Consider the following 21,173-nt stretch of genomic DNA (forward strand, 5'->3'; position numbering starts at 1 on the left):
GAGTTCTTTGTAAATTTTGGATATTAGGCCCTTATCTGAGCTGTCGTTTGAAAATATCAGTTCCCATATAGTTGGCTGTCTGTTTATTTTGATATCAGTTTCTCTTGCTGAGCAAAATCTTTTAATTCTGATGTAGTCCCATTCATTTATCTTTGCCTTCACTTCTCTTGCCATTGGAGTCAAGTTCATAAAATGTTCTTTAAAACCCAGGTCCATGATTTTAGTACCTATGTCTTCTTCTATGTACTTTATTGTTTCAGGTCTTATATTTAGGTCTTTGATCCATTTTGAATTAATTTTAGTACACGGGGACAGGCTGTAGTCGAGTTTCATTCTTTTGCATGTGGCTTTCCAGTTTTCCCAACACCATTTGTTGAAGAGGCTTTCTTTTCTCCATTGTGTGTTGTTGGCCCCTTTATCAAAGATTATTTGACCATATATATGTGGTTTTATTTCTGGGCTTTCTATTCTGTTCCATTGGTCTGAGTGTCTATTTTTTGCTAATACCATGCTGTTTTGATTATCGTGGCCCTATAATATAGTTTAAAGTCAGGTATTGTAATGCCCCCAGCTTCATTCTTTTTCCTTAGGATTGTTTTGGCTATTCGGGGTTTTTTATAGTTCCATATAAATCTGATGATTTTTTGTTCCATTTCTTAAAAAAATCTCATAGGGATTTTGATGGGAATTGCATTAAATTTGTATATTGCTTTGGGTAATATGGCCATTTTGATTATATTTATTCTTCCTATCCAAGAACAAGGAATATTTTTCCATCTCATTGTATCTTTTTCGATTTCTCTTAACAATGCTTTGTAATTTTCATTATATAGGTCCTTTATGTTCTTTGTTATGTTTATTCCTAGGTATTTTATTTTTTTTGTTGCAATCGTGAAGGGGATTATTTTTTTTGAGTTCGTTTTCTAATATTTCATTGTTGGCATATAGAAAGGCTATGGACTTTTGTATGTTAATTTTGTATCCTGCGACCTTACTGTATTGGTTTATTGTTTCTAATAATCTTTTTGTGGAGTCCTTCGGGTTTTCGATGTATAGGATCATATCATCAGCAAAAAGTGATAGCTTTACTTTTCTTTTCCGATATGGATGCCTTTTATTTCTTTGTCTTGTCTGATTGCTCTGGCCAGAACTTCTAGCACCACGTTGAATAAGAGTGGAGAGAGTGGACAACCCTGTCTTGTTCCTGATTTAAGGTAGAAAGTCCTCAGTTTTATGCCGTTTAATAGGATGTTGGCTGATGGTTTATCATATATGGCCTTTATCATGTTGAGATATTTTCCTTCTATACCCATTTTGTTGAGAGTCTTAAACATAAAATTGGGTTGTATTTTATCAAAAGCCTTTTCTGCATCTATTGATAAGATCATGTGGTTTTTGTTCTTTGTTTTGTTGATATGGTGTATTACGTTAACCGTTTTGCGTATGTTGAACCATCTTTGAGATTCTAGGATGAATCCCACTTGATCATGATGTATTATTTTTTTAATATGTTGTTGTATTCGGTTTGCCAGTATTTTGTTTAGTATTTTAGCATCTGTATTCATTAGAGATACTGGTCTGTAGTTTTCTTTCTTTGTGCCATCCTTGCCAGGTTTTGGTATGAGGGTTATGTTGGCCTCATAAAATGTGTTTAGAAGTATTGCTTCTTCTTCAATTTTTTGGAAGACGTTCAGTAGAATAGGAACCAAGTCTTCTTTGAATGTTTGATAGAATTCACTAGTATAACCGTCAGGGCCTGGACTTTTATTTTTGGGGAGATTTTTAATAGTTTTTTCTATTTCCTCCCTGCTGATTGGTCTGTTTAGGCTTTCTGCTTCTTCATGACTCAGTCTAGGAAGGTTGTATTGTACTAGGAATTTATCCATTTCTTCTAGATTGTTGTATTTGGTGGCATATAATTTTTCATAGTATTCTACAATAATTCTTTGTATATCTATGATGTCTGTGGTGATCTCTCCTCTTTCATTTTGGATTTTATTTATTTGAGTCCTGTGTCTTTTTTCCTTGGTGAGTCTTGCCAAGGGTTTGTCAATTTTGTTGATCTTTTCAAAGAACCAGCTCCTTGTTTTATTGATTTTTTCTATAGTTTTTCTGTTCTCTATTTCATTTATTTCTGCTCTGATTTTTATTATCTCCTTTCTTTGGCTGGTTTTGGGTTGTCTTTGTTCTTCTTTTTCTAGTTCCTTAAGGTGTGAAGTTAAGTGGTTTACTTCGGCTCTCTCTTGTTTGTTCATATAGGCCTGAAGTGATATGAACTTTCCTCTTATTACTGCTTTTGCTGCATCCCAGAGATTCTGATATGTCATATTTTCATTTTCATTTGTCTGTATATATCTTTTGATTTCTGCGCTTATTTCTTCTTTGACCCATTCATTTTTTAGAAGTGTGTTGTTTAGTTTCCACATTTTTGTGGGTTTTTCCCTCTCTTTTTTGCAGTTGAATTCTAGTTTCAAGGCTTTATGATCAGAAAATATGCTTGGTACAATTTCAATTTTTCTAAATTTGCTGATATTGTCTTTGTGGCCCAACATATGGTCAATTCTTGAGAATGTTCCATGTACACTAGAGAAAAATGTATACTCTGTCGCTTTGGGATGAAGTGTCCTGTAGATGTCTATCATATCCAGGGGTTCTAGTATTTCGTTTAAGGCCACTATATCTTTATTGATTCTCTGTTTGGATGACCGATCTAGAGCCGTCAGCTGTGTATTGAGGTCTCCAAGTATGATTGTATTTTTGTTAGTTTTTGTTTTAAGGTCAATAAGTAGCTGTCTTATATATTTTGGTGCTCCTTGGTTTGGTGCATATATATTAAGGATTGTTATGTCTTCTTGATTCAACTTCCCCTTAATCATTATGAAATGACCATTTTTGTCTCTGAGTACTTTTTCTGTCTTGTAGTCAGCATTACTAGATATGAGTATTGCTACGCCTGCTTTTTTTTGGGTGTTGTTTGCTTGGAGTATTGTTTTTCAGCCTTTCACTTTGAATTTGTTTTTATCCTTGTTGCTTAGATGTGTTTCTTGTAGGCAGCATATAGTTGGATTTTCTTTTTTAATCCATTCTGCTACTCTGTGTCTTTTTTATTGGTAAGTTTAATCCATTTACATTTAGTGTAATTATTGACACTTGTGGGTTCCCTACTGCCATTTTATAAATTGCTTTCTGTTAGTTTTGTATCTAGTTTGATTCTTCTCTTTTGTTTTTCTATCATTTGTTTTTGTTTGTTTGTGTTCCATACTTCTTTCCTCTGTTGCTACCTTTTTTAAGTCAAGTGTTTTTGTGGTGGTTTTTTTAAGGGTGGTTACCATTAAGTAATGAAAAGGGTACCTACCATATTCATTGTAGTACCCTATCTTATAAGTATTTCTGCACTTCATCATCCTTTGCTACTGTTAATCTCCATCCTCTCCCCCCTTTTTTTTCCTTTGTTGTCACAGTTTAAGTTTGGTTTTATTGTGTTATTGGTGGAGCTGTTACTTGTGGTGTTGTTTTCTTTTGTTCTTTGAATCTGGTTGGAAAACCCCCTTTAGTATTTCCTGGAGTGGGGGCTTTCTGTTGATAAATTCTCTCATCTTTTCTGTATTTGTGAATGTTTTTATATCTCCTTCATACTTGAAGGATAGCTTTGATGGGTATAGTATTCTTGGCTGAAAGTTCCTCTCTTTCAGGGCTTTAAATATTGGGGTCCACTCTCTTCTAGCTTGTAGAGTTTCTGCTGAGAAATCTGATGATAATCTAATAGGCCTTCATTTATATGTTGTACTCTTCTCTTCCCTGGCTGCCTTGAGAATTTTTTCTTTGTCATTGGTTTGTGTCATCTTTATTATGATGTGCCTTGGAGTGGGTTTGTTGGGGTTAAGAAAACTTGGTGTTCTGTTTGCTTCTTGAATTTGAGGCTTTAGTTCCTTCCACAGGCTTGGGAAGTTCTCGTCTATTATTTGTTTGAGTATATTCTCCATTCCATTTTCTTTCTCTTCTCCCTCTGATATACCTATTATTCTTATGTTATTCTTTCTGATGGAGTCAGACAATTCCTGTAGGGCTTTCTCGTTTTTTATTATTTTTGAGTCTCTTTCTTCTTCTCTCTGTTGTGCCTCAAGTTGTTTGTCTTCTATTTCACTAATCCTATCCTCAATCTGGGCTGTTCTGTTAGCTAAGCTTGTTACCTCGTTTTTCAGCTCGTGAATTGAGTTTTTCATTTCTGTTTGATTTGTTTTTATAGTTTCAATTTCCTTGGTAATATATTCTTTGTGTTCATTGAGTTGTTTTCTGATCTCCCTATATTGCCTTTCTGTGTTTTCTTGTATATCTCTGAGTATTTTTAAGATTTCTATTTTAAATTCTCTGTCATTTAGCTCCAAGGCTTCCAATATGTTAAGTCTTTTCTCCATAGATTTTTCCACATCTATTTGTGTTACCTCTCTTTCTTTTGTATCCATAATATTCGATTTCCTCTTTCTTATCGGCATCTGAGGGTGGTATTATTGATAGCACTAATTAGAATTAATAAAGAGTAAAAAGTAAAAAAAAAAAAAAAAAAAAAAGGTAAAACACCCCACAAAAAAAAACAGTAATAATTTATTATTTCCCCCTTTTTTTCTCTCTTCTCTTTCCCTCCTCTCCCCTCCTCAGGGAAATATCATGCCTATAATGGAGGGCCTGATTTGGGGTGAAGAGTTCAAGGGGCAAAAAAAAGGGAGTAGGGACCTACTAAATGCAAAAAAAAAAAAAAAAGGAAGAAAATCTTAGACAAGCATAAGATGATTTGCTTGTATGTGATGGTCAACTAAGAGATATAATGAGAGGGATAAGAGGGATCCAGAAAAAAGGACCAAAAAAGAATAATAAAGAAGAAAAAATAAAAATAATAAGTAAAAATCTGTTGTATTAAGTGGAGCGAAGACTAAATACAATGGAGACCTTGGGTTGGGAGGACCCAAAATGCCACAAAAATAAACAAAGAAGAAAAAAAAATAAAAACAAAAGCAAAAAAGAGAAATAAAGCCAAAAAAAAGCCTTGAGTCCCAAATTAACTAATTTGTTCGTGATTGAGGATTATATGGGAGGAAAGTAAAATGAGAAAAAAAAACGAATAGAAAGGAAAAAATAAGAAAAAGAGAAAAACGAAGGAAGAAATAAAATAGGAAGAGAAAAAAACAAAATAAAGCAAGACAAAAAAAAAAAAAAGAGGAGAGAGGGAGAGTTAAGAGTTTTGGAGTATAACCTTAAAGGAGGGTGAGGATGAAGAAGAAAAATAAAATGCAACACTCATGGGTAGTGTAGTTCAAGAAAGGGCAAGCATAAGATGGGCAGAGAATAGAAGGACCGAGGTGGAGGAAATAAAGGCAAAAAGATAGAAGAAACAAACAACAACAACAACATCAACAAAAAAAAATAGTGGATCAAGTTGTAAAGTCTGTGGGTTTTTCTTGATTTTGAGAGGTTAACTTCTTCCTTTTTCTTTTCTCTCCCTCTTCCTGGTCGGTGACTCTGTACCCCAGGCTCTGCCCCTGTGTCACTCTTAGGTAGGGATTTGCAGTTGATGGGATTCTATGGCAATGTCATATAATTGGCTTTAATCTTGCTGGAAGTAAAGGCTTGTTGGTGTTTGCAGGGTCCAACGATGAGAGAGTTTGCTTTCCTGGATTCTCTCTCCTAGTCCCCCCTTTCTGAATTAGCAGCCTGGTGATCCAGCTATAAGGCTGCAACTGCTTCTGCCTGGGGAGTAAGAGGCTCAAAGAGCTGGGAAATCCCCACTCTATCCCCACTCAGTGCAAGGCTTTGGGAAAGGCACTGACAGTCAGGGCCTCCAGTGTAATCAGGCGGGTGTGGGAGTCAATTGTTGTCAAGGTGACTGTTCAGCGCCTATCATTTAGTTGGACCTCTCAACCCAGGCTTTCCACACTTTGTAGCCTGTTTTTGCAGGGAAGAAGAGGCACTAGTCTCTGCTTACGACTAGTGTAGTATAGACCTTATTATCTGCCAAGTCCTTCTTGTTAGCGTTTATCCCTTAATATGGAGCCTGTATTAATCAGAAGTTGCCCCTGCCCCTTTAGCGAGAGGTACTAAAAAATATCACGCCTCTTGTCTTGGAACGCTGAATTGAGAGAGATCTTATCAATTAGAACCGAGCCTTCACTTCTCTTGCCATTGGAATCAAATTCAAAAAATGCTCTTTAAAACCCAGGTCCATGAGTTGAGTACCTATGTCTTCTTCTATGTACTTAATTGTTTCAGGACTTATGTTTAGATCTTTGATCCATTTTAAGTTAATTTTTGTACAGGGGGAGAGACTGTAGTCCAGTTTCATTCTTTTGCATGTGGCTTTTCAGTTTCCCAACACCATTTATTGAAGAGGCTTTCTTTTCTCCATTGTGTGTTCTTGGCCCCTTTATCAAAAATTATTTGACTATATATATGTGGTTTTTTCTGGTCTTTCTATTCTGTTTCATTGGTCTGAGTGTCTATTTTTCTGCCAATACCATGCTGTTTTGATTGTCGTGGCCCTATAATATAGTTTGAATTCAGGTATTGTAATGCCCCCAGCTTCATTCTTTTTCTTTAGGATTGCTTTGGCTATTCGGGGTTTTTTATAGTTCCATATAAATCTGATGATTTTTTGCTCTATTTCTTTAAAAAAACGTCATTGGAAGTTTGATGGGAATTGCATTAAATTTCTATATTGCTTTGGGTAATATAGCCATCTTGATTATATTTATTCTTCCTAGCCAAGAACAAGGTATATTGTTCCATCTCATTAAATCTTTTTCAATTTCCCTTAAAAATGGTTTATAGTTTTCATTATATAAGTCCTTTACATTCTTTGTTATGTTTATTCCTAAGTATTTTATTTTTTTTGTTGCAATCGTGAAGGGGATTATTCTTTTGAGTTCGTTCTGAGTTGTTTCATTGTTGGCATATAGAAAGGCTATTGATTTCTGTATGTTAATTTTGTATCCTGCGACCTTACTGTATTGGCTTATTGTTTCTAGTAATCTTTTTGTGGATTCTTTGGGGTTTTCGATGTATAGGATCATATCATCTGCAAAAAGTGATATCTTTACTTCTTCTTTTCCGATATGGATGCCTTTTATTTCTTTGTCTTGTCTGATTGCTGTGGCGAGAACCTCTAGTACCACATTAAATAAGAGTGGAGAGAGTGGACAACCCTGTCTTGTTCCTGAATTAAGGGGGAAAGCCTTCAGTTTAGTGCCATTTAATATGATGTTAGCTGATGGTTTATCATATATGGCCTTTATCATGTTGAGATATTTTCCTTCTATACCCATTTTGTTGAGAGTCTTAAACATAAAATTGGGTTGTATTTTATCGAAAGCCTTTTCTGCATCTATTGATAAGATCATGTGGTTTTTGTTCTTTGTTTTGTTGATATGGTGTATTACATTAACCGTTTTACGTATGTTGTACCATCCTTGAGATTCTGCGATGAATCCCACTTGATCATGATGTATTATTTTTTTAATATGTTGTTGTATTCGGTTTGCTAGTATTTTGTTTAGTATTTTAGCATCTGTATTCATTACAGATATTGGTCTGTAGTTTTCTTTTTTTGTGCCATCCTTGCCAGGTTTTGGTATGAGGGTTATGTTGGCCTCATAAAATGTGTTTGGAAGTATTGCTTCTTCTTCAATTTTTTGGAAGACTTCAGTAGAATAGGAACCAAGTCTTCTTTGAATGTTTGATAAAATTTGCTGGTATAGCCGTCAGGGCCTGGACTTTTATTTTTGGGGAGGTTTTTAATGGTTTTTTCTATTTCTTCTCTACTGATAAGTCTGTTTAGGCTTTCTGCTTCTTCTTGACTCAGTCTAGGAAGGTAGTATTGTTCTAGGAATTTATCCATTTCTTCTAGGTTGTTGAATTTAGTGGCATAAAGTTTTTCATAGTATTCTACAATAATTCTTTGTATACCTACGGTGTCCGTGGTGATTTCCCCTCTTTCATTTTGATTTTGTTTATATGAGTTCTTTTCTCTTTTTTCCTTGTAAGTCTTGCCAAGGGTTTGTCAATTTTGTTGATCTTTTCAAAGAACCAGCTCCTTGTTCTATTAATTTTTTCTATAGTTTTTCTGTTCTCTAATTCATTTATTTCTGCTCTGATTTTTATTATCTCCTTTTTTTGGCTAGTTTTGGGTTGTCTTTGTTCTTCTTTTTCTAGTTCCTTAAGGTGGGAAGTTAATTTGTTCACTTGGGCTCTCTCTTGTTTGTTCATATATGCCTGAAGTGATATGAACTTCCCTCCTATCACTGCTTTTGCTGCATCCCATAGATTCTGATATGTCGTATTGTCATTTTCATTAGTCTGTATATATCTTTTGATCTCTGCACTTATTTCTTCTTTGACCCATTCATTTTTTAAAAGTATGTTGTTTAGTTTCCACATTTTTGTGGGATTTTTTTCTTCTTTTTTGCAGTTGAATTCTAGTTTCAAGGCTTTATGATCAGAAAATATGCTTGGTACAACTTCAATTTTTCTGAATTTGCTGATGTTTTTGTGGCCCAACATATGGTCAATTCTTGAGAATGATCCATGTACACTGGAGAAAAATATATACTCAGTCACTTTGGGATGAAATGTCCTGTAGATGTCTATCATATCCAGGTGCTCTATTGTTTTGTTTAAGGCCACTATGTCTTTGTTGATTCTCTGTTTGGATGACCGATCTAGAGCCGTCAGCGGTGTATTGAGGTCTCCAAGTATGATTGTATTTTTGTCAGTTTTTGTTTTAAGATCAATAAGTAGCTGTCTTATATATTTTGGTACTTATTGGTTTGGTGCATATATATTAAAAATTGTTATGTCTTCTTGATTCAGTGTCCCCTTAGCCATTATGAAATGGCCATTTTTATCTCTGAGTACTTTTCCTGTCTTGTAGTCAGCATTATCCAATATGAGTATTGCTACACCTGCTTTTTTTTGGATGTTATTTGCTTGGAGTATTGTTTTCCAGCCTTTCACTTTGAATTTGTTTTTATCCTTGTTACTTAGATGAGTTTCCTGTAGGCAGCATACATTTGGATTTTCTTTTTTAATCCATTCTGCTACTCTGTGCCTTTTTATTGGTGAGTTTAATCCATTTACATTTAGTGTAATTATTGATACTTGTGAGTTCCCTATTGCCATTTTATATCTTCCTTTCTGTTAGTTTTGTGTCTTGTTTGATCCTTCTCTTTCATTTTTCTATCTTTTGTTTTTATTTGGTTATATTCCATACATCTTTTCTCTGTTGCTATCTTTTTTATCTCATGTGCTTCTGTGGTGGTTTTTTCAATGGTGGTTACCTTTGAGTAATAAAAAGGGTCCCTACTCTGTTCATTGTAGCGAACTATTTTGTGAGTACTTTTGCACTCCATCGTCCTTTACTACCGTCAATCTCCATCTTCTCCCCCCCTTTCTTTTTGTTGTTGTCACAGTTTAAATTTGGTTTTATTGTGTTCTTCTTGGAGCTTTTACTTGTGGCTCTGTTTTTTTTTTGTTCTTTGTATCTGATTGGAGAACCCCTTTGGTTATTCCTGGAGTGGGGGTTTTCTGATGATAAATTCCCTCATCTTTTCTGTATCTGTGAATGTTTTTATATCTCCTTCATATTTGAAGGATAGCTTTGATGGGTATAGTATTCGTGGCTGAAAGTTCCTCTCTTTCAGGACTTTAAATATTGGGGTCCACTCTCTTCTAGCTTGTAGAGTTTCTGCTGAGAAATCTGATGATAATCTAATGGGCTTTCCTTTATATGTTTTATTCTTCTTTTCCTTGGCTGCCTTGAGAATTTTTACTTTGATGTTGGTTTGTGTCAATTTCATTATGATATGCCTTGGAGTAGGTTTGTTGGGGTTAAGAAAACTCGGTGTTCTGTTTGCCTCTTGAATTTGGGGCTTTAGTTCTTTCTACAGGCTTGGGAAGTTCTCATCTATTATTTGTTTGAGTATGTTCTCCATTCCATTTTCTCTCTCTTCTCCCTCTGATATACCTATTATTCTTATGTTATTCTTTTTGATGGAGTCAGATAATTCTTGTAGGGCTATCTCATTTTTTTTAATTTTTGAGTCTCGTTCTTCTTCTCTCTGTTGTGCCTCAAGTTGCTTGTCTTCTATTTCACTAATTTTCTCTTCTATCTGACCTGTTCTATTAGCTAAGCTTGTTACTTCGTTTTTCAGCTCGTGAATTGAGTTTTTCATCTCTGTTTGATTTGTTTTTATAGTTTCAATTTCTTTGGACATATATTCTTTGTATTCTTTGAGTTGTTTTCTGAGCTCCCTAAATTGCCTTTCTGTGTTTTCTTGTATATCTCGGAGGATTTTTAGGATTTCTATCTTGAATTCTCTGTCATTTAGCTCCAAGGTTTCCAATATATTAAATTTTTTCTACATAGATTTTTCCTCATCTAGCTGTGTTACCTCTCTTTCTTTTGTATCCATGATATTCGATTTTCTCTTCCTTAATGGCATCTGAGGGTGGTTTTGTTGATAATATTAATGAGATTTAATAAAGAATAAAAAGTTAAAAAAATTCAAAAAGAGTTGTTTTTTTTAAAAAAAATTAATAATGAAATAAAAATAAAATAAAATATTAATTTAAAAAAAATGAAATTATTCCGCCCTCCTTTTTTCCTCTCCTCTCCCCTTTTTCTTGAGAAAATCTTGTGGTGAACTGTGAATTATAACAAACAATGCCTGTGATGGAGGGCCTGAATTGGGGAAAAGTAATAAAGGGGCAAAAAAAAGGGGGAGTATGGACCCACAAAAAGCAAATAAGGAAAAAATTTGGGTCAAGAATAAAATGATTTACTTTTAGGTGTTGGTTGTCTAAGAGTTATGATGAGAGGAATAAGAGGAAAACAGAAAAATGGGGGGACAAATTAAAAAAATACTATTGTGTTTAGTGGAACAAGAACTAGATAAAATGGAGAGCCAGGGATGGGAGCACTGCTAGTGAGTTAAAAAGGTGAAGTAAAAACCCCCCAAAATGCCACAAACATAAGTTTGAGTCCCAGATAAGATAATTTGTTTGTTATTGAGGTTTGAATGAGAGGAGATGTAAAGGAGAAAGGAAGATACTAATATAGAGGGAGAAAAGAAAGAGAGAGAAAAAAAGAAGGAACCACTAAAAGAAGAAAAAAGAAAGGAGAGAGAGAGTTAAGGCTTTTGGAGTGCAACCCTCATAGAGAGAAAGGAAGAGGAGAAAAAAGATAATGGGAGATGTAACACTTATGGGTAGTGTAGTTCAAGGGGAGGAGAGAGTAAGACCAGCAGAGAGTTAATCGGACAAATTGGAGGAGGAAAAAAAGTATCAAGAATGAAGATAAGAGAAACAAACAAACAAATATAATAAAATGGGATAGGTTATAAAGTCAGCAGATTATTCTTGATTTTGAGAGGTTATCTTCTTGCTTTTTCTTTTCTCTCCCTCTTCCTGGTCGGTGACTCTGTACCCCAGGTTCTGCCCCTTTGGCACGCTCAGGTAGAGGTTTGCAGTTGATAAGTCTTTATGGCAATGTCATGTATTGTGCTTTAGTCTCGTTGGGAGTCTAGGCTCATTAGCATTTATAGGCTCCGACAGTGAGAGAGTTCGTGTTCCTGGAGCCTTTCTTCTAGTCTTTCCTTCCTCAATTAGTAGCCTGATAATCCAGCTATGGGGTTGCTGCTGCCTCTGCCTAGGTAGTAAGAGGTTCAAAGAGCTGGCAACTCCCCACTCTATTCCCACTCAGCACAGGGCTCTGGGTAAGGCTCAGTCAGTCAGAGCTGCTAGCATAATCAGGCGGGCTTTCTGCCCACTCAAAGACCTCTGGCTCTGCCACTCTGTCCGATAACACAGGCGGGCGCCCACTTCCGGGGTGCTTGAAGGAAACTCTCACTCACTGTCTGCGCACGCAGACCAGGATATCCAGCCAGCAGTCTCACGCTCTAAGTGAAACCCCCAACCGCATGGAAAAGTTGCAGCGTTGGAATTCACTCTCGCTCCGTCCCCGTGCGCGGCTTTTGCAAGGCGCTGGGGCAGCCCGAGATTCCGCTTTTGCCCACACAAAGGCCCCTGACTCTGCCCCTCTGTGCGATAACACGGGCGCGCCCTGCCGAGGCACTCGGAGGAATCGCTCACTACCTATCTGCGCGCGCACACCAGGATATGAGGCCGGCCGCGTTTCCCTGTGAGTGAAACCCTCACCAGCACGGAAAATTTCCACTGTTGGAATTAGTTCTCGTTCCCTCTCGTGCGCGGCTTTCCCAGGGTGCTGGGGCTGCCCAGAGATTCTGCTTTCGGCCCACAGAAAGGCCTCTGACTCTGCCTCTCTGGGGTAACACAGACACCCACTTCCAGGGCTTAGGAAGAAATCTGTCGCCCACTAACTGCGCACCAACCAGGAGAACGGGTAAAATGGCTGCCCCGCTTGTCTTTCTTTGTTTGGGTTTGGCGCGAGTGTTAGCTTGTATTGCCCGGCTTGCCACAGGATCAGTTTTTCCTTGGCTAGGATCTCTGTGCCACAGCCTGGTTCGGCCCTTTGTGCTGCAGCCTGGATGTATTCACCCCCTTTGCCCGCCTCAGTTTCTATATTCACAGTTACCAGAAAAAGCCGCCCTGTTTAGGTTAGTGAGGAAGGCAGAGCATTTCTTACTCCCTATTTCCTTCGGGGTTTGGTTATATATTTAGCCAATTTTTCACTCGATCATACCTTCAGGTGTATTGCGAAGCATCTGGAGGCTCCAAGTATAGGTTTTTCTGTTTCTTCTTGAAGATCTTGTTGAGTTTTGGGGGAGATTTATTGGTATAGCTTCCTACTCCGCCATTACTCTGATGTAATTTTAGAGTTATTAATTAGTACTAATCTTTTAGAAGTTTGTATCAATATTTTTATTGCTATTCAAGTTATTATATAACTGTACTTTGAATGACTTACCACCTGATTTGTAGCTTATAGATATGAATTAACTGTTATCTAGAAATATGTAACCATAGTAAAACAAAAACAATGATGTATTCAAAATACCATGTGATTGTAACTTAGTGTGTGTGCATAAAAAGAAAGCTAGACCAGCATTTGGCAGAGATGCCTGGCAGTAAATGCTAACGAGAGAATAAACAGAAAGAAAAGAATTCGGCTCTCTCACTCAATTCATGCCGATGCCGTCTCTTCATGTGGGACCCCTGGATTCCCCCTGGGGCTGGACTCCGGCAGGTTTATATGGGACTATAAAAAACTCTGAATAGCCCAAGTAATCCTAAGGGAAAAAAATGAAGCTGGGAGCATTACAAAACCTGACTTCAAATTATACTACAGAGCCACAATAATCAAACCAGCATGGTATTGGCAGAAAAATAGGCACTCAGACCCGTGGAACAGAATAGAGAGCCCAGAAATAAAACCACATATATATGGTGAAATCATCTTTGATAAAGGAATCAGAAACAAACAATGTGAAATGTAGGCCTCTACAATTAATGGTGCTGGGAAAACTGGAAAGCCACGTGCAAAAGAATGAAACTTGACTACAGTTTGTCTCCCTGAACAAAAATTAATTCAAAATGGATCAGACCTAAAAATAATATCTAAAACAATAAAATACACAGAAGAAAAAATAGATACTAAACTCACAAACCTTGGCCATAGAGAATACTTAATGAATTTAATTCCAAAGGCAAGGGAAATGAAGGCAAAGATAAATGAATGAGACTACATCAGACTAAGAAGCTTCTGCACAGCAAGAGAAACTGACAACAAAACAGACAGACAGCCAACTAAACGGGAGACAATATTTTCGAACAACAGCTGAGATAAGGGCCTAATATCCAAAATATATAAATAACTCACAAAACTCAACAGCAAAGAAGCAAACAATACAATTAAAAAAAATGGCGAGAGGACATGAACAGACACTTCTCCCAGGAAGAAATACAAATGGCCAACAGATATATGAAAAGATGCTCATCTTCACTAGCTATTAGAGAAATGCAAATCAAAACTGCAATGAGATACCACCTCACACCTGTTAGATTAGCTATTATCAACAACACAGGTAATAAGTGCTGGAGAGGCTGTGAAGATATATTCTTTATTTATGAAATAGAAGTGACTTGGCCACGTTGCAGAAAGAATCATTAGCAGATGTAACGCTTTTGCTGTGACTTCTTTACGGTACATAGAAAGCCTCTTTCATACACGTATGCTTAGATATTATTTTGTCAGCTAAGGGAAAGGCACAGTAAGGTCCAGTGAGAAACAGAATCTCTGTCAGAGAATCGCACTCCTGCTCTCCCCTGAATTCAGTACCCATGAGTATTAAGATATTCTTCTTTAAGGAAAGATTTGAAACAGATGCTCAAATAAATACCTTGTGGTTAAAAATCAATCCCTGGGAAAAAACATGGAGGACGCAGCCCCCAGACTCCTGACCCTGTGTCACTGGGAGGAGCTGTGTGTCAGTGCTCCTTCCACAGTGTGGTGGCCACTCTGCACGATGTCGCTGCTACAACAGTGAGACTCACTGATGTGTTGGAAGTATCCAGTGACCATACTAAAGCTCACAAACACAGAAACAAAAACATAAATATTTCAAATAGACCAGGAATATTTTTAGCCTAGCCTGTGGTCACCCCGTGGACAGAGCGTGGACCCAGGACACTGAGGTGGCCAGTTCGGCCCTGGACTTGCCCGGACACGGCACACAGGGCAGCAGCTACAGCTACAGTGAAGTAGCTCTGAGTCCACACGCTTCCCTCCCACCTCTCATCTCTTCTCTATGTAATATTAACAAATAAAATGTCATTAAAACAATTATTTATAAATTAAACAGCTAAACTAATATTTTTTAAAACATATTATTTTACTAAATTTACTCCCTTTTCAACCTTTTTATTTTCTGTAGAATAGCTGCAGAAAATAGTGAGCTCTGATCTATTGTGTAGGTGTGTGTTTTAAGAGAGCATGTGTGATTTGATGTGTATTTCTGTGTTCATCTGAAATTAATCTATTTTTAATTTTAATTTATCTGTAAATTATAATTCTCTTCTTGGTTGTTTCCCATAATACTAACATTAGGCTTTTCTTTCTTTTTCAGGACACATGAACATAATGATAGGTAAAATTACTGATATTCCTATAGTTTTGATCCACTTGAAATCCTCTGGTTTATTTCTCCCATTGATGTTTCTGGCCTCTTTATCCAAGTGCCTCCGTTGGCCTGTCCTCCTCCTAGATGTCCACTGTCCACACCCTGATTCTGAGACAGCACTTCTCCCCTTTGTGAGTCTGTCCATTTATATTTCCTTTGTTCCACCCTTCACCTTCCTTCTTTTCTTCTTTTACACAACTATTTCCCTGAAAACATTGGCTGCTGTCTTATAGTAAATTGTCACAGTTTTACCAAGTCACTGGTGAGATGAACGGCACTAACATGACTGATACTAGAATTTTAATGTACACATATGTTACAGGGCTATATTAGCATGTGTATATATATATACACACACACATATATATGTACTTCTGGAATATATTCAACCTTAACACCTCTCTCAAGTATTCAAACTTTGAGGGACTATTACTATGCAATTAATACTTCCCCAAGCACTTGAGAGAAAACACTCCAAACTGTCAGCATTTAGTGTCTCTGTCCATTGTTTTCTCACAGCCTGTGTCATGATAAATGCCTTGTATCATTCACTGGTCATATGTGAGAGAGTGGGGTGTCCCTCGTCCACTGTCCTTGATCATATGACCCAGGTGTTCCTTTAAATCAGTCAAATATGCCCGGTATTTATTCGTTGGCATTATGCTGACACCATGGTCAAACACAAATGTACAGAGCAGGTGTCATATGACCAGTGTAATAAAACCAGTTGTATCAAGCGGGGCGCCTCCACTGTACATTTCCTCATTGCTGGCTCAGTCCTGTTTCCTATGTGAATATGTTTGTTTTTTAACTAAAAAAGGAGATAGTTCAGTGACGGTAGAATGCTTAGCATTGCACATCCCAGAATTTCTGACCTAACACCCTTATTGTTTTATTTTCTGACTTATTTTCTTGTGCACAAGGGACAGGGGAGGGAAAATAATATTGTTTCCGATGGGTGAGTTGTCCTTTGAAACCTTACGGTTCCTACTTTCACAGATACAGGTCAGTGTGTGCTCCAGAGTGAACTAGGAAAGGGGCCCAGCATTCGATTCTCCCATTTTACTCCTGCATTTTTCTTATTGTTGCAATCAAAGAGACCAACCTTCTATCACATAAATTGTATCAATCAGATATCTGGAAGTTTAGGTACAGTTAAAGTTTCTGATTGTAATTTTTCTTCAAGGACAGCTCAGGTCATTTGATTCTCAACTTCCCACACTGTCATTTCTTCCCCTTCATGTGATTGACTTAGCTGCATTCAGGCCTGAGTTAAAACACACACTCAGACACAATGAGGTTGGGAATTAATTGGTGGACAAAAACATTGTGAATTGAAGCACCTAAGAACCTAACCCTGTGTTTACCTACGAGCAGTCTTTCAGTAACTGCTGTACAGAGGTTGTAGCAACTTTGTACAGTGAAGGTACGGCTATTAGCATTGATGCTAACTGGATATAATTTGTATATATATATATATATATATATATATATATATAAATACCATTTTAATTATAACAGATATATCATAGTGGTCCACATACAGTGAAAATGATCAAGAATAATTTTATTAAAAAATCAGAATAAATATTTTAAAAAATTTTAAGATAGAATAAATATACTTCTTTTTCCTTATTTTAAAAGGATTTTTAATGTTTTATTGAAATTATTGGGGTGACCTTGGTTGATAAAAGCACGCAGGTCTCAGGAACACAATTCTATCCCACCTCCTCCTTCTGTGGTGATGTGTTCCCACCCCAGTCACGGATCCTCTGTCAATCTTTTATTTATTTTAAATCTTTATGTCATCACATGTCACATGGTATTTTTATAATTATAATGGTGATTTCAATGGAATGGATTTTCAAGGTATTTTCTTTGTTCATGGAATAGACGAGACTTGTCCACGTGGCAGTAACAACCATTAGCAGATAAAGGACTTTCGCTGCCTCTGGTTTACAGAGTTTAGAGAACCTGTCTCATGTGTGTGTGCTTGGATATTTGCTACTTTGTTAAGAGAAAGGCACAGTAAGGTCCAGTGAGGAACAAAATCTCTGTCAGAGAATCTAAATCCTTTCTCTGTCCTGAACTCAGCACCCATGAGAATTAAGATAAGCTTTATTCAGGAATGAGTTAAATCAGAAACCCAAATCACTGTGATTAAAAATCAACCCGTGGAAAAAAACACGGAGGACGCAGCCCCCAGACACCTGACCCTGTGTCACTGGGAGGAGCTGTGTGTAAGTGCTCCTTCCACAGTGTGGTGGCCACTCTGCACCATGTCGCTGCCGCAGCAGTGAGACTCACTGATGTGTTTAAAGCATCCAATGACCATACTTAATATAAAAACAGAATAACAGAATTATAAGTATTTTAAATTGACAAAGAATACTTTCAGCCTACTGTGTGGTGGCCCCTGGACAGAGCGTGGACCTGGGACACTGAGTTTGTCAGTTTGACCCTGGACTTGCCCGGACACGGCACCCAGGGCAGCAGCTACAGCTGAAGTGAAGCAGCCATGAGTCCACACTCTTCCTTCCCTCCTCTCACCTTTTCTCTTTGTACTATTAATATAAAATATATTTTAAAAAACACAATTATTTTATAAATAAAACAAAGATTTTAATATTTTTTAAATGTTATATTATTTCTTTACAATAACTCCCTTTTCCACATTTTTGCTTACATAGAACACCTGTGCACAATAGTGAGCTCTGAGCTATTGTGTAGGAGTCTGTTTTGGGGGAGGGTGGTGTGTGTGATTTGTGTGTGCGTGTTCATCTGAAATTAACCTAATTATAAATTTGAATTTATCAGTAAATTTGAATTCTCTTTGTGTTCTTTTCTCATAAAAATGACATTAATATTTTGTTGTTGTTTTTCAGGAGAATTCATGAAGAAATATGGTAAAATTACTGATATTCTTTTACTCTGGATCCACTTGAAAACATTTGGTTTATTTTTCTCTTTGTCATTTCTGGGCTTTTTATCCAACTGCTTTTTCTTGGTCTGTCCCCTCCTAGATGTCCACTGTCTCCCCTCGATTCTGATACAGCGCTTCTCCCATTTGTGGCTCCATTTCTGTTTCCTACCTTCCATCCTTTCCCATTCCCTCTTTTCTCATTTTACACAAATATTTCCCTGTAAACATTGGCTGCTCTGTCTTACAGGAAATCATCACACTTTCATTAAGACATTGCTGAGATGAAGGGTATTCAGTTGACATAATCATGATTTTTAATATATACATATATTACAGGTTTATATTAGTGTGGGTGTGTAAACATATATTATGTATTTCTGAAAAATATTCAAACTTAAGACCTCTGTCAAGTATTCTAAGATATAGAGCTCATTATTATGCAATTAATTCTTCCTAAACCCTTGAAAGGAAAGACTCCAATCTTAAATCTTTTAAGTGTCTCTGTCCACTGTCTTTTCACAGCCTGTATGATGATAAATACCTTAATTCATTCATTCATCAGATGTGACAGAGTGGGACATCCCTCTTTCACAGCCCTTGATCATAGGACCCAGGAGTTTCAGAGTATTTAAATATTTTATGTAATTTTTTTTGGCTTTTAAATATTTCTGAGCATGCACGTATTTTATTCGTTCATATTATGTTGACACCGTTAGCAAGTGACTAACAGCACTTAAAAATAGAGAATTTGCAGAACGATAAAGACTCTTAAGGCAAGTGGAAAAGTTATACATCTCTGACCTTACCTTTTATATAAGGTACAAAAACATAATATTGAAATGATTCAAAAAAAAAAGACAACTTCATCATTCAAAGCTTAATATTGTGTTTTTCTAAACCGTTAAAAATATTTTTTTTTTCTTAGGAATGTTCCTTAAGAACATATCCCTCCAAAGTACAGAGTAATGTTTATATGACTAGTGACCTAAAATCGGTTGTGTCGAGATGGGGGCCTCTACTGTACACTTCCTCATCCCTGGTGAAGTCCCATCCCTCATGTGAATACATTTGTTTTTTTTTATCTGAAAAAGGTGATAGTCCTCTGACATGAGAATGCTTAGTATTGCAGATCTTTGAATCTCTGACCTAACTCCCTCAAACTTTTATTTTCTGATTTAGTTTCTTGTGCACAAAACAGGGGGGGAACACAGCATTGCCTTCAATGGGTGAGGTGTCCTTCAGAACCTCAGGTTTCCTACTTTCACAGACATGGGTCCATGTGGACACCAGAGTGAACAACCAGTGGGGACCTGTTTCTGCTCCCCTTTCTACCAGACAGTCTGTTTTCACTTGAAATACTTTCTTTATTTCTTCCTTTTCCCTTTCACCTGAGAGTGAACAGCAGAAAGGTCAGTACCGATAACCTCCACCACCTGTTATTCTTTCATCTCCTCCTTACACTGTTGTCGTCACTCTCAGTGACCTTCTCGCTACTATCTCAGCATCTTGTCCTCCCAACTCTGATTCTCCGTCTTCACAAGTTGTTCAGTTTCTCCCATTATCATCCCTCCATTTCTCTTGTTGTTGCATCAGGGAAGCAGAGCCTTTCTGTCAAATTAATTTTACCAATAACATATGGAAATGTAGGAACTTTTGAATATTTTGGCTGTAAGTTTTCTCCAAGAACAGCTCCACTTTTTGATACAGAACCAACCTCACTGTCATTTCTTCCCCTTCATCTGATTCACTCAGCTTCATTCAGCCCTGAGTTAAAACAGACGCTCAGAAACACTAAGTTCGAGAATAAATAGGTGGACAAGAACATTGTGAGTAGACGCACATGGGAACCTAATGCTTTAATAACATGTGCGAGCAGTCTTTCAGTAAGTGTTGTACAGTGGTTGTTTCAAATTTATACAGTGTAGGTTCTGAAATTAGAATTGAACACTTACATATGTTTGCATATATATATATATATGCATGCAAAGACCATTTATATATATAAATTCATGCAAAGATCATTTTTAACATAACAGATACATTATAGTTGACCATATAGAGTGAAAAGAACTCAAAAAATTTTATTAAAATATATCTAATAAATATTTTAAAATTTTACAGAATGTCTTAAATATTCTTTTTTTCTATATAAAGGGTCTTTTAATGATTTATTGAATTTATTGCGGTGCACTTTGCTTAATAAAACCATGCAGGTTGCAATGCTGAATTGTATAACATCTCTTCTGTACATGACAAGGTGTTCACCACCCCAGTCATGTATTCGTCACTCTTTTCTTTATTTTAAATCTTTGTGTTGCCATATGTCCCATGGTATTTTTCTAATTGTATTGATGATTTCAGTGAAATGGATTTTCAAGGTATATTCTTTATTCATGGAGTAGACGAGACTTCACCACGTGACAGAAACAACCAATAGCAGATGGAACACCTTAGCTCCCTCTTCTTTACCGTGTGTAGAAATTCTGTCTGTGTGTGTGCTTGGAAATTTGTTTCTCCGTAACAGAGAGGCAACATAAAGTCAAGGGAGAAACAGAATCTCCATCAGAGTATCCCAGTCATGTCCCTCCCCTCAATTCAGCCCCCATGAGTATTAAGATATTCTTAATTCAGGAATGAGTAAAATAGAATGTAGTGTGGTTAACAACTAATCCATGAACAACAACATTGAGGATGCAGCTCCCAGACCCCTGAGCCTGTGTCACTGGGAGGAGCTGTGTGTCAGTGCTCCTTCCACAGTGTGGTGGCCACTGCACCATGTCGCTGCCATAGCAGTGAGACTCACTGCTGCATATATAAAAGCATCCAGTGACCATACTAAAGTTAACAGACAGAGTAACAAAAACATAAGTATTTCAAATAGACCCAGAATACTTTCAGCCTACCCTGTGGTGGCCCTGTGGTCAGAGTTGGACCTGGAACACTGATGTGGCCAGTTCGACCCTGGACTTGCCCGGACACAGCACACAGGGCAGCAGCTACAGCTAAAGTGAAGCAGCTATGAGTGCACATACTTCCCTCACTCCTCTCCTCTATGTCATAGTAACAAATTAAATCTTTTTTAAAAACTTTTTTTTTTTACAGAGACA

General features: G+C 37.0%; 1 protein-coding gene across 20 annotated transcripts in view; it reads left to right on the top strand.

Annotated features, from left to right (window-relative positions):
• LOC136322824 (E3 ubiquitin-protein ligase TRIM39-like) overlaps positions 1-21,173 on the top strand; it is a 243,055-nt gene that overhangs the window by 144,383 nt on the left and 77,499 nt on the right. For 19 of the 20 annotated variants that reach the window (XM_066254733.1, XM_066254828.1, XM_066254982.1 and 16 more), the window contains 2 exons: positions 15,090-15,110; positions 18,029-18,049. The exons of the other annotated variant lie outside the window; for it this stretch is intronic. In XM_066254733.1, the coding sequence (XP_066110830.1) occupies positions 15,090-15,110; positions 18,029-18,049 (42 nt within the window). The remainder of the gene's footprint in view (positions 1-15,089; positions 15,111-18,028; positions 18,050-21,173) is intronic. 20 annotated transcript variants of the gene reach the window in all.

The sequence above is a fragment of the Saccopteryx bilineata genome, chromosome 1, assembly GCF_036850765.1.
Source record: "Saccopteryx bilineata isolate mSacBil1 chromosome 1, mSacBil1_pri_phased_curated, whole genome shotgun sequence".
NCBI classification, from domain to species: domain Eukaryota; kingdom Metazoa; phylum Chordata; class Mammalia; order Chiroptera; family Emballonuridae; genus Saccopteryx; species Saccopteryx bilineata.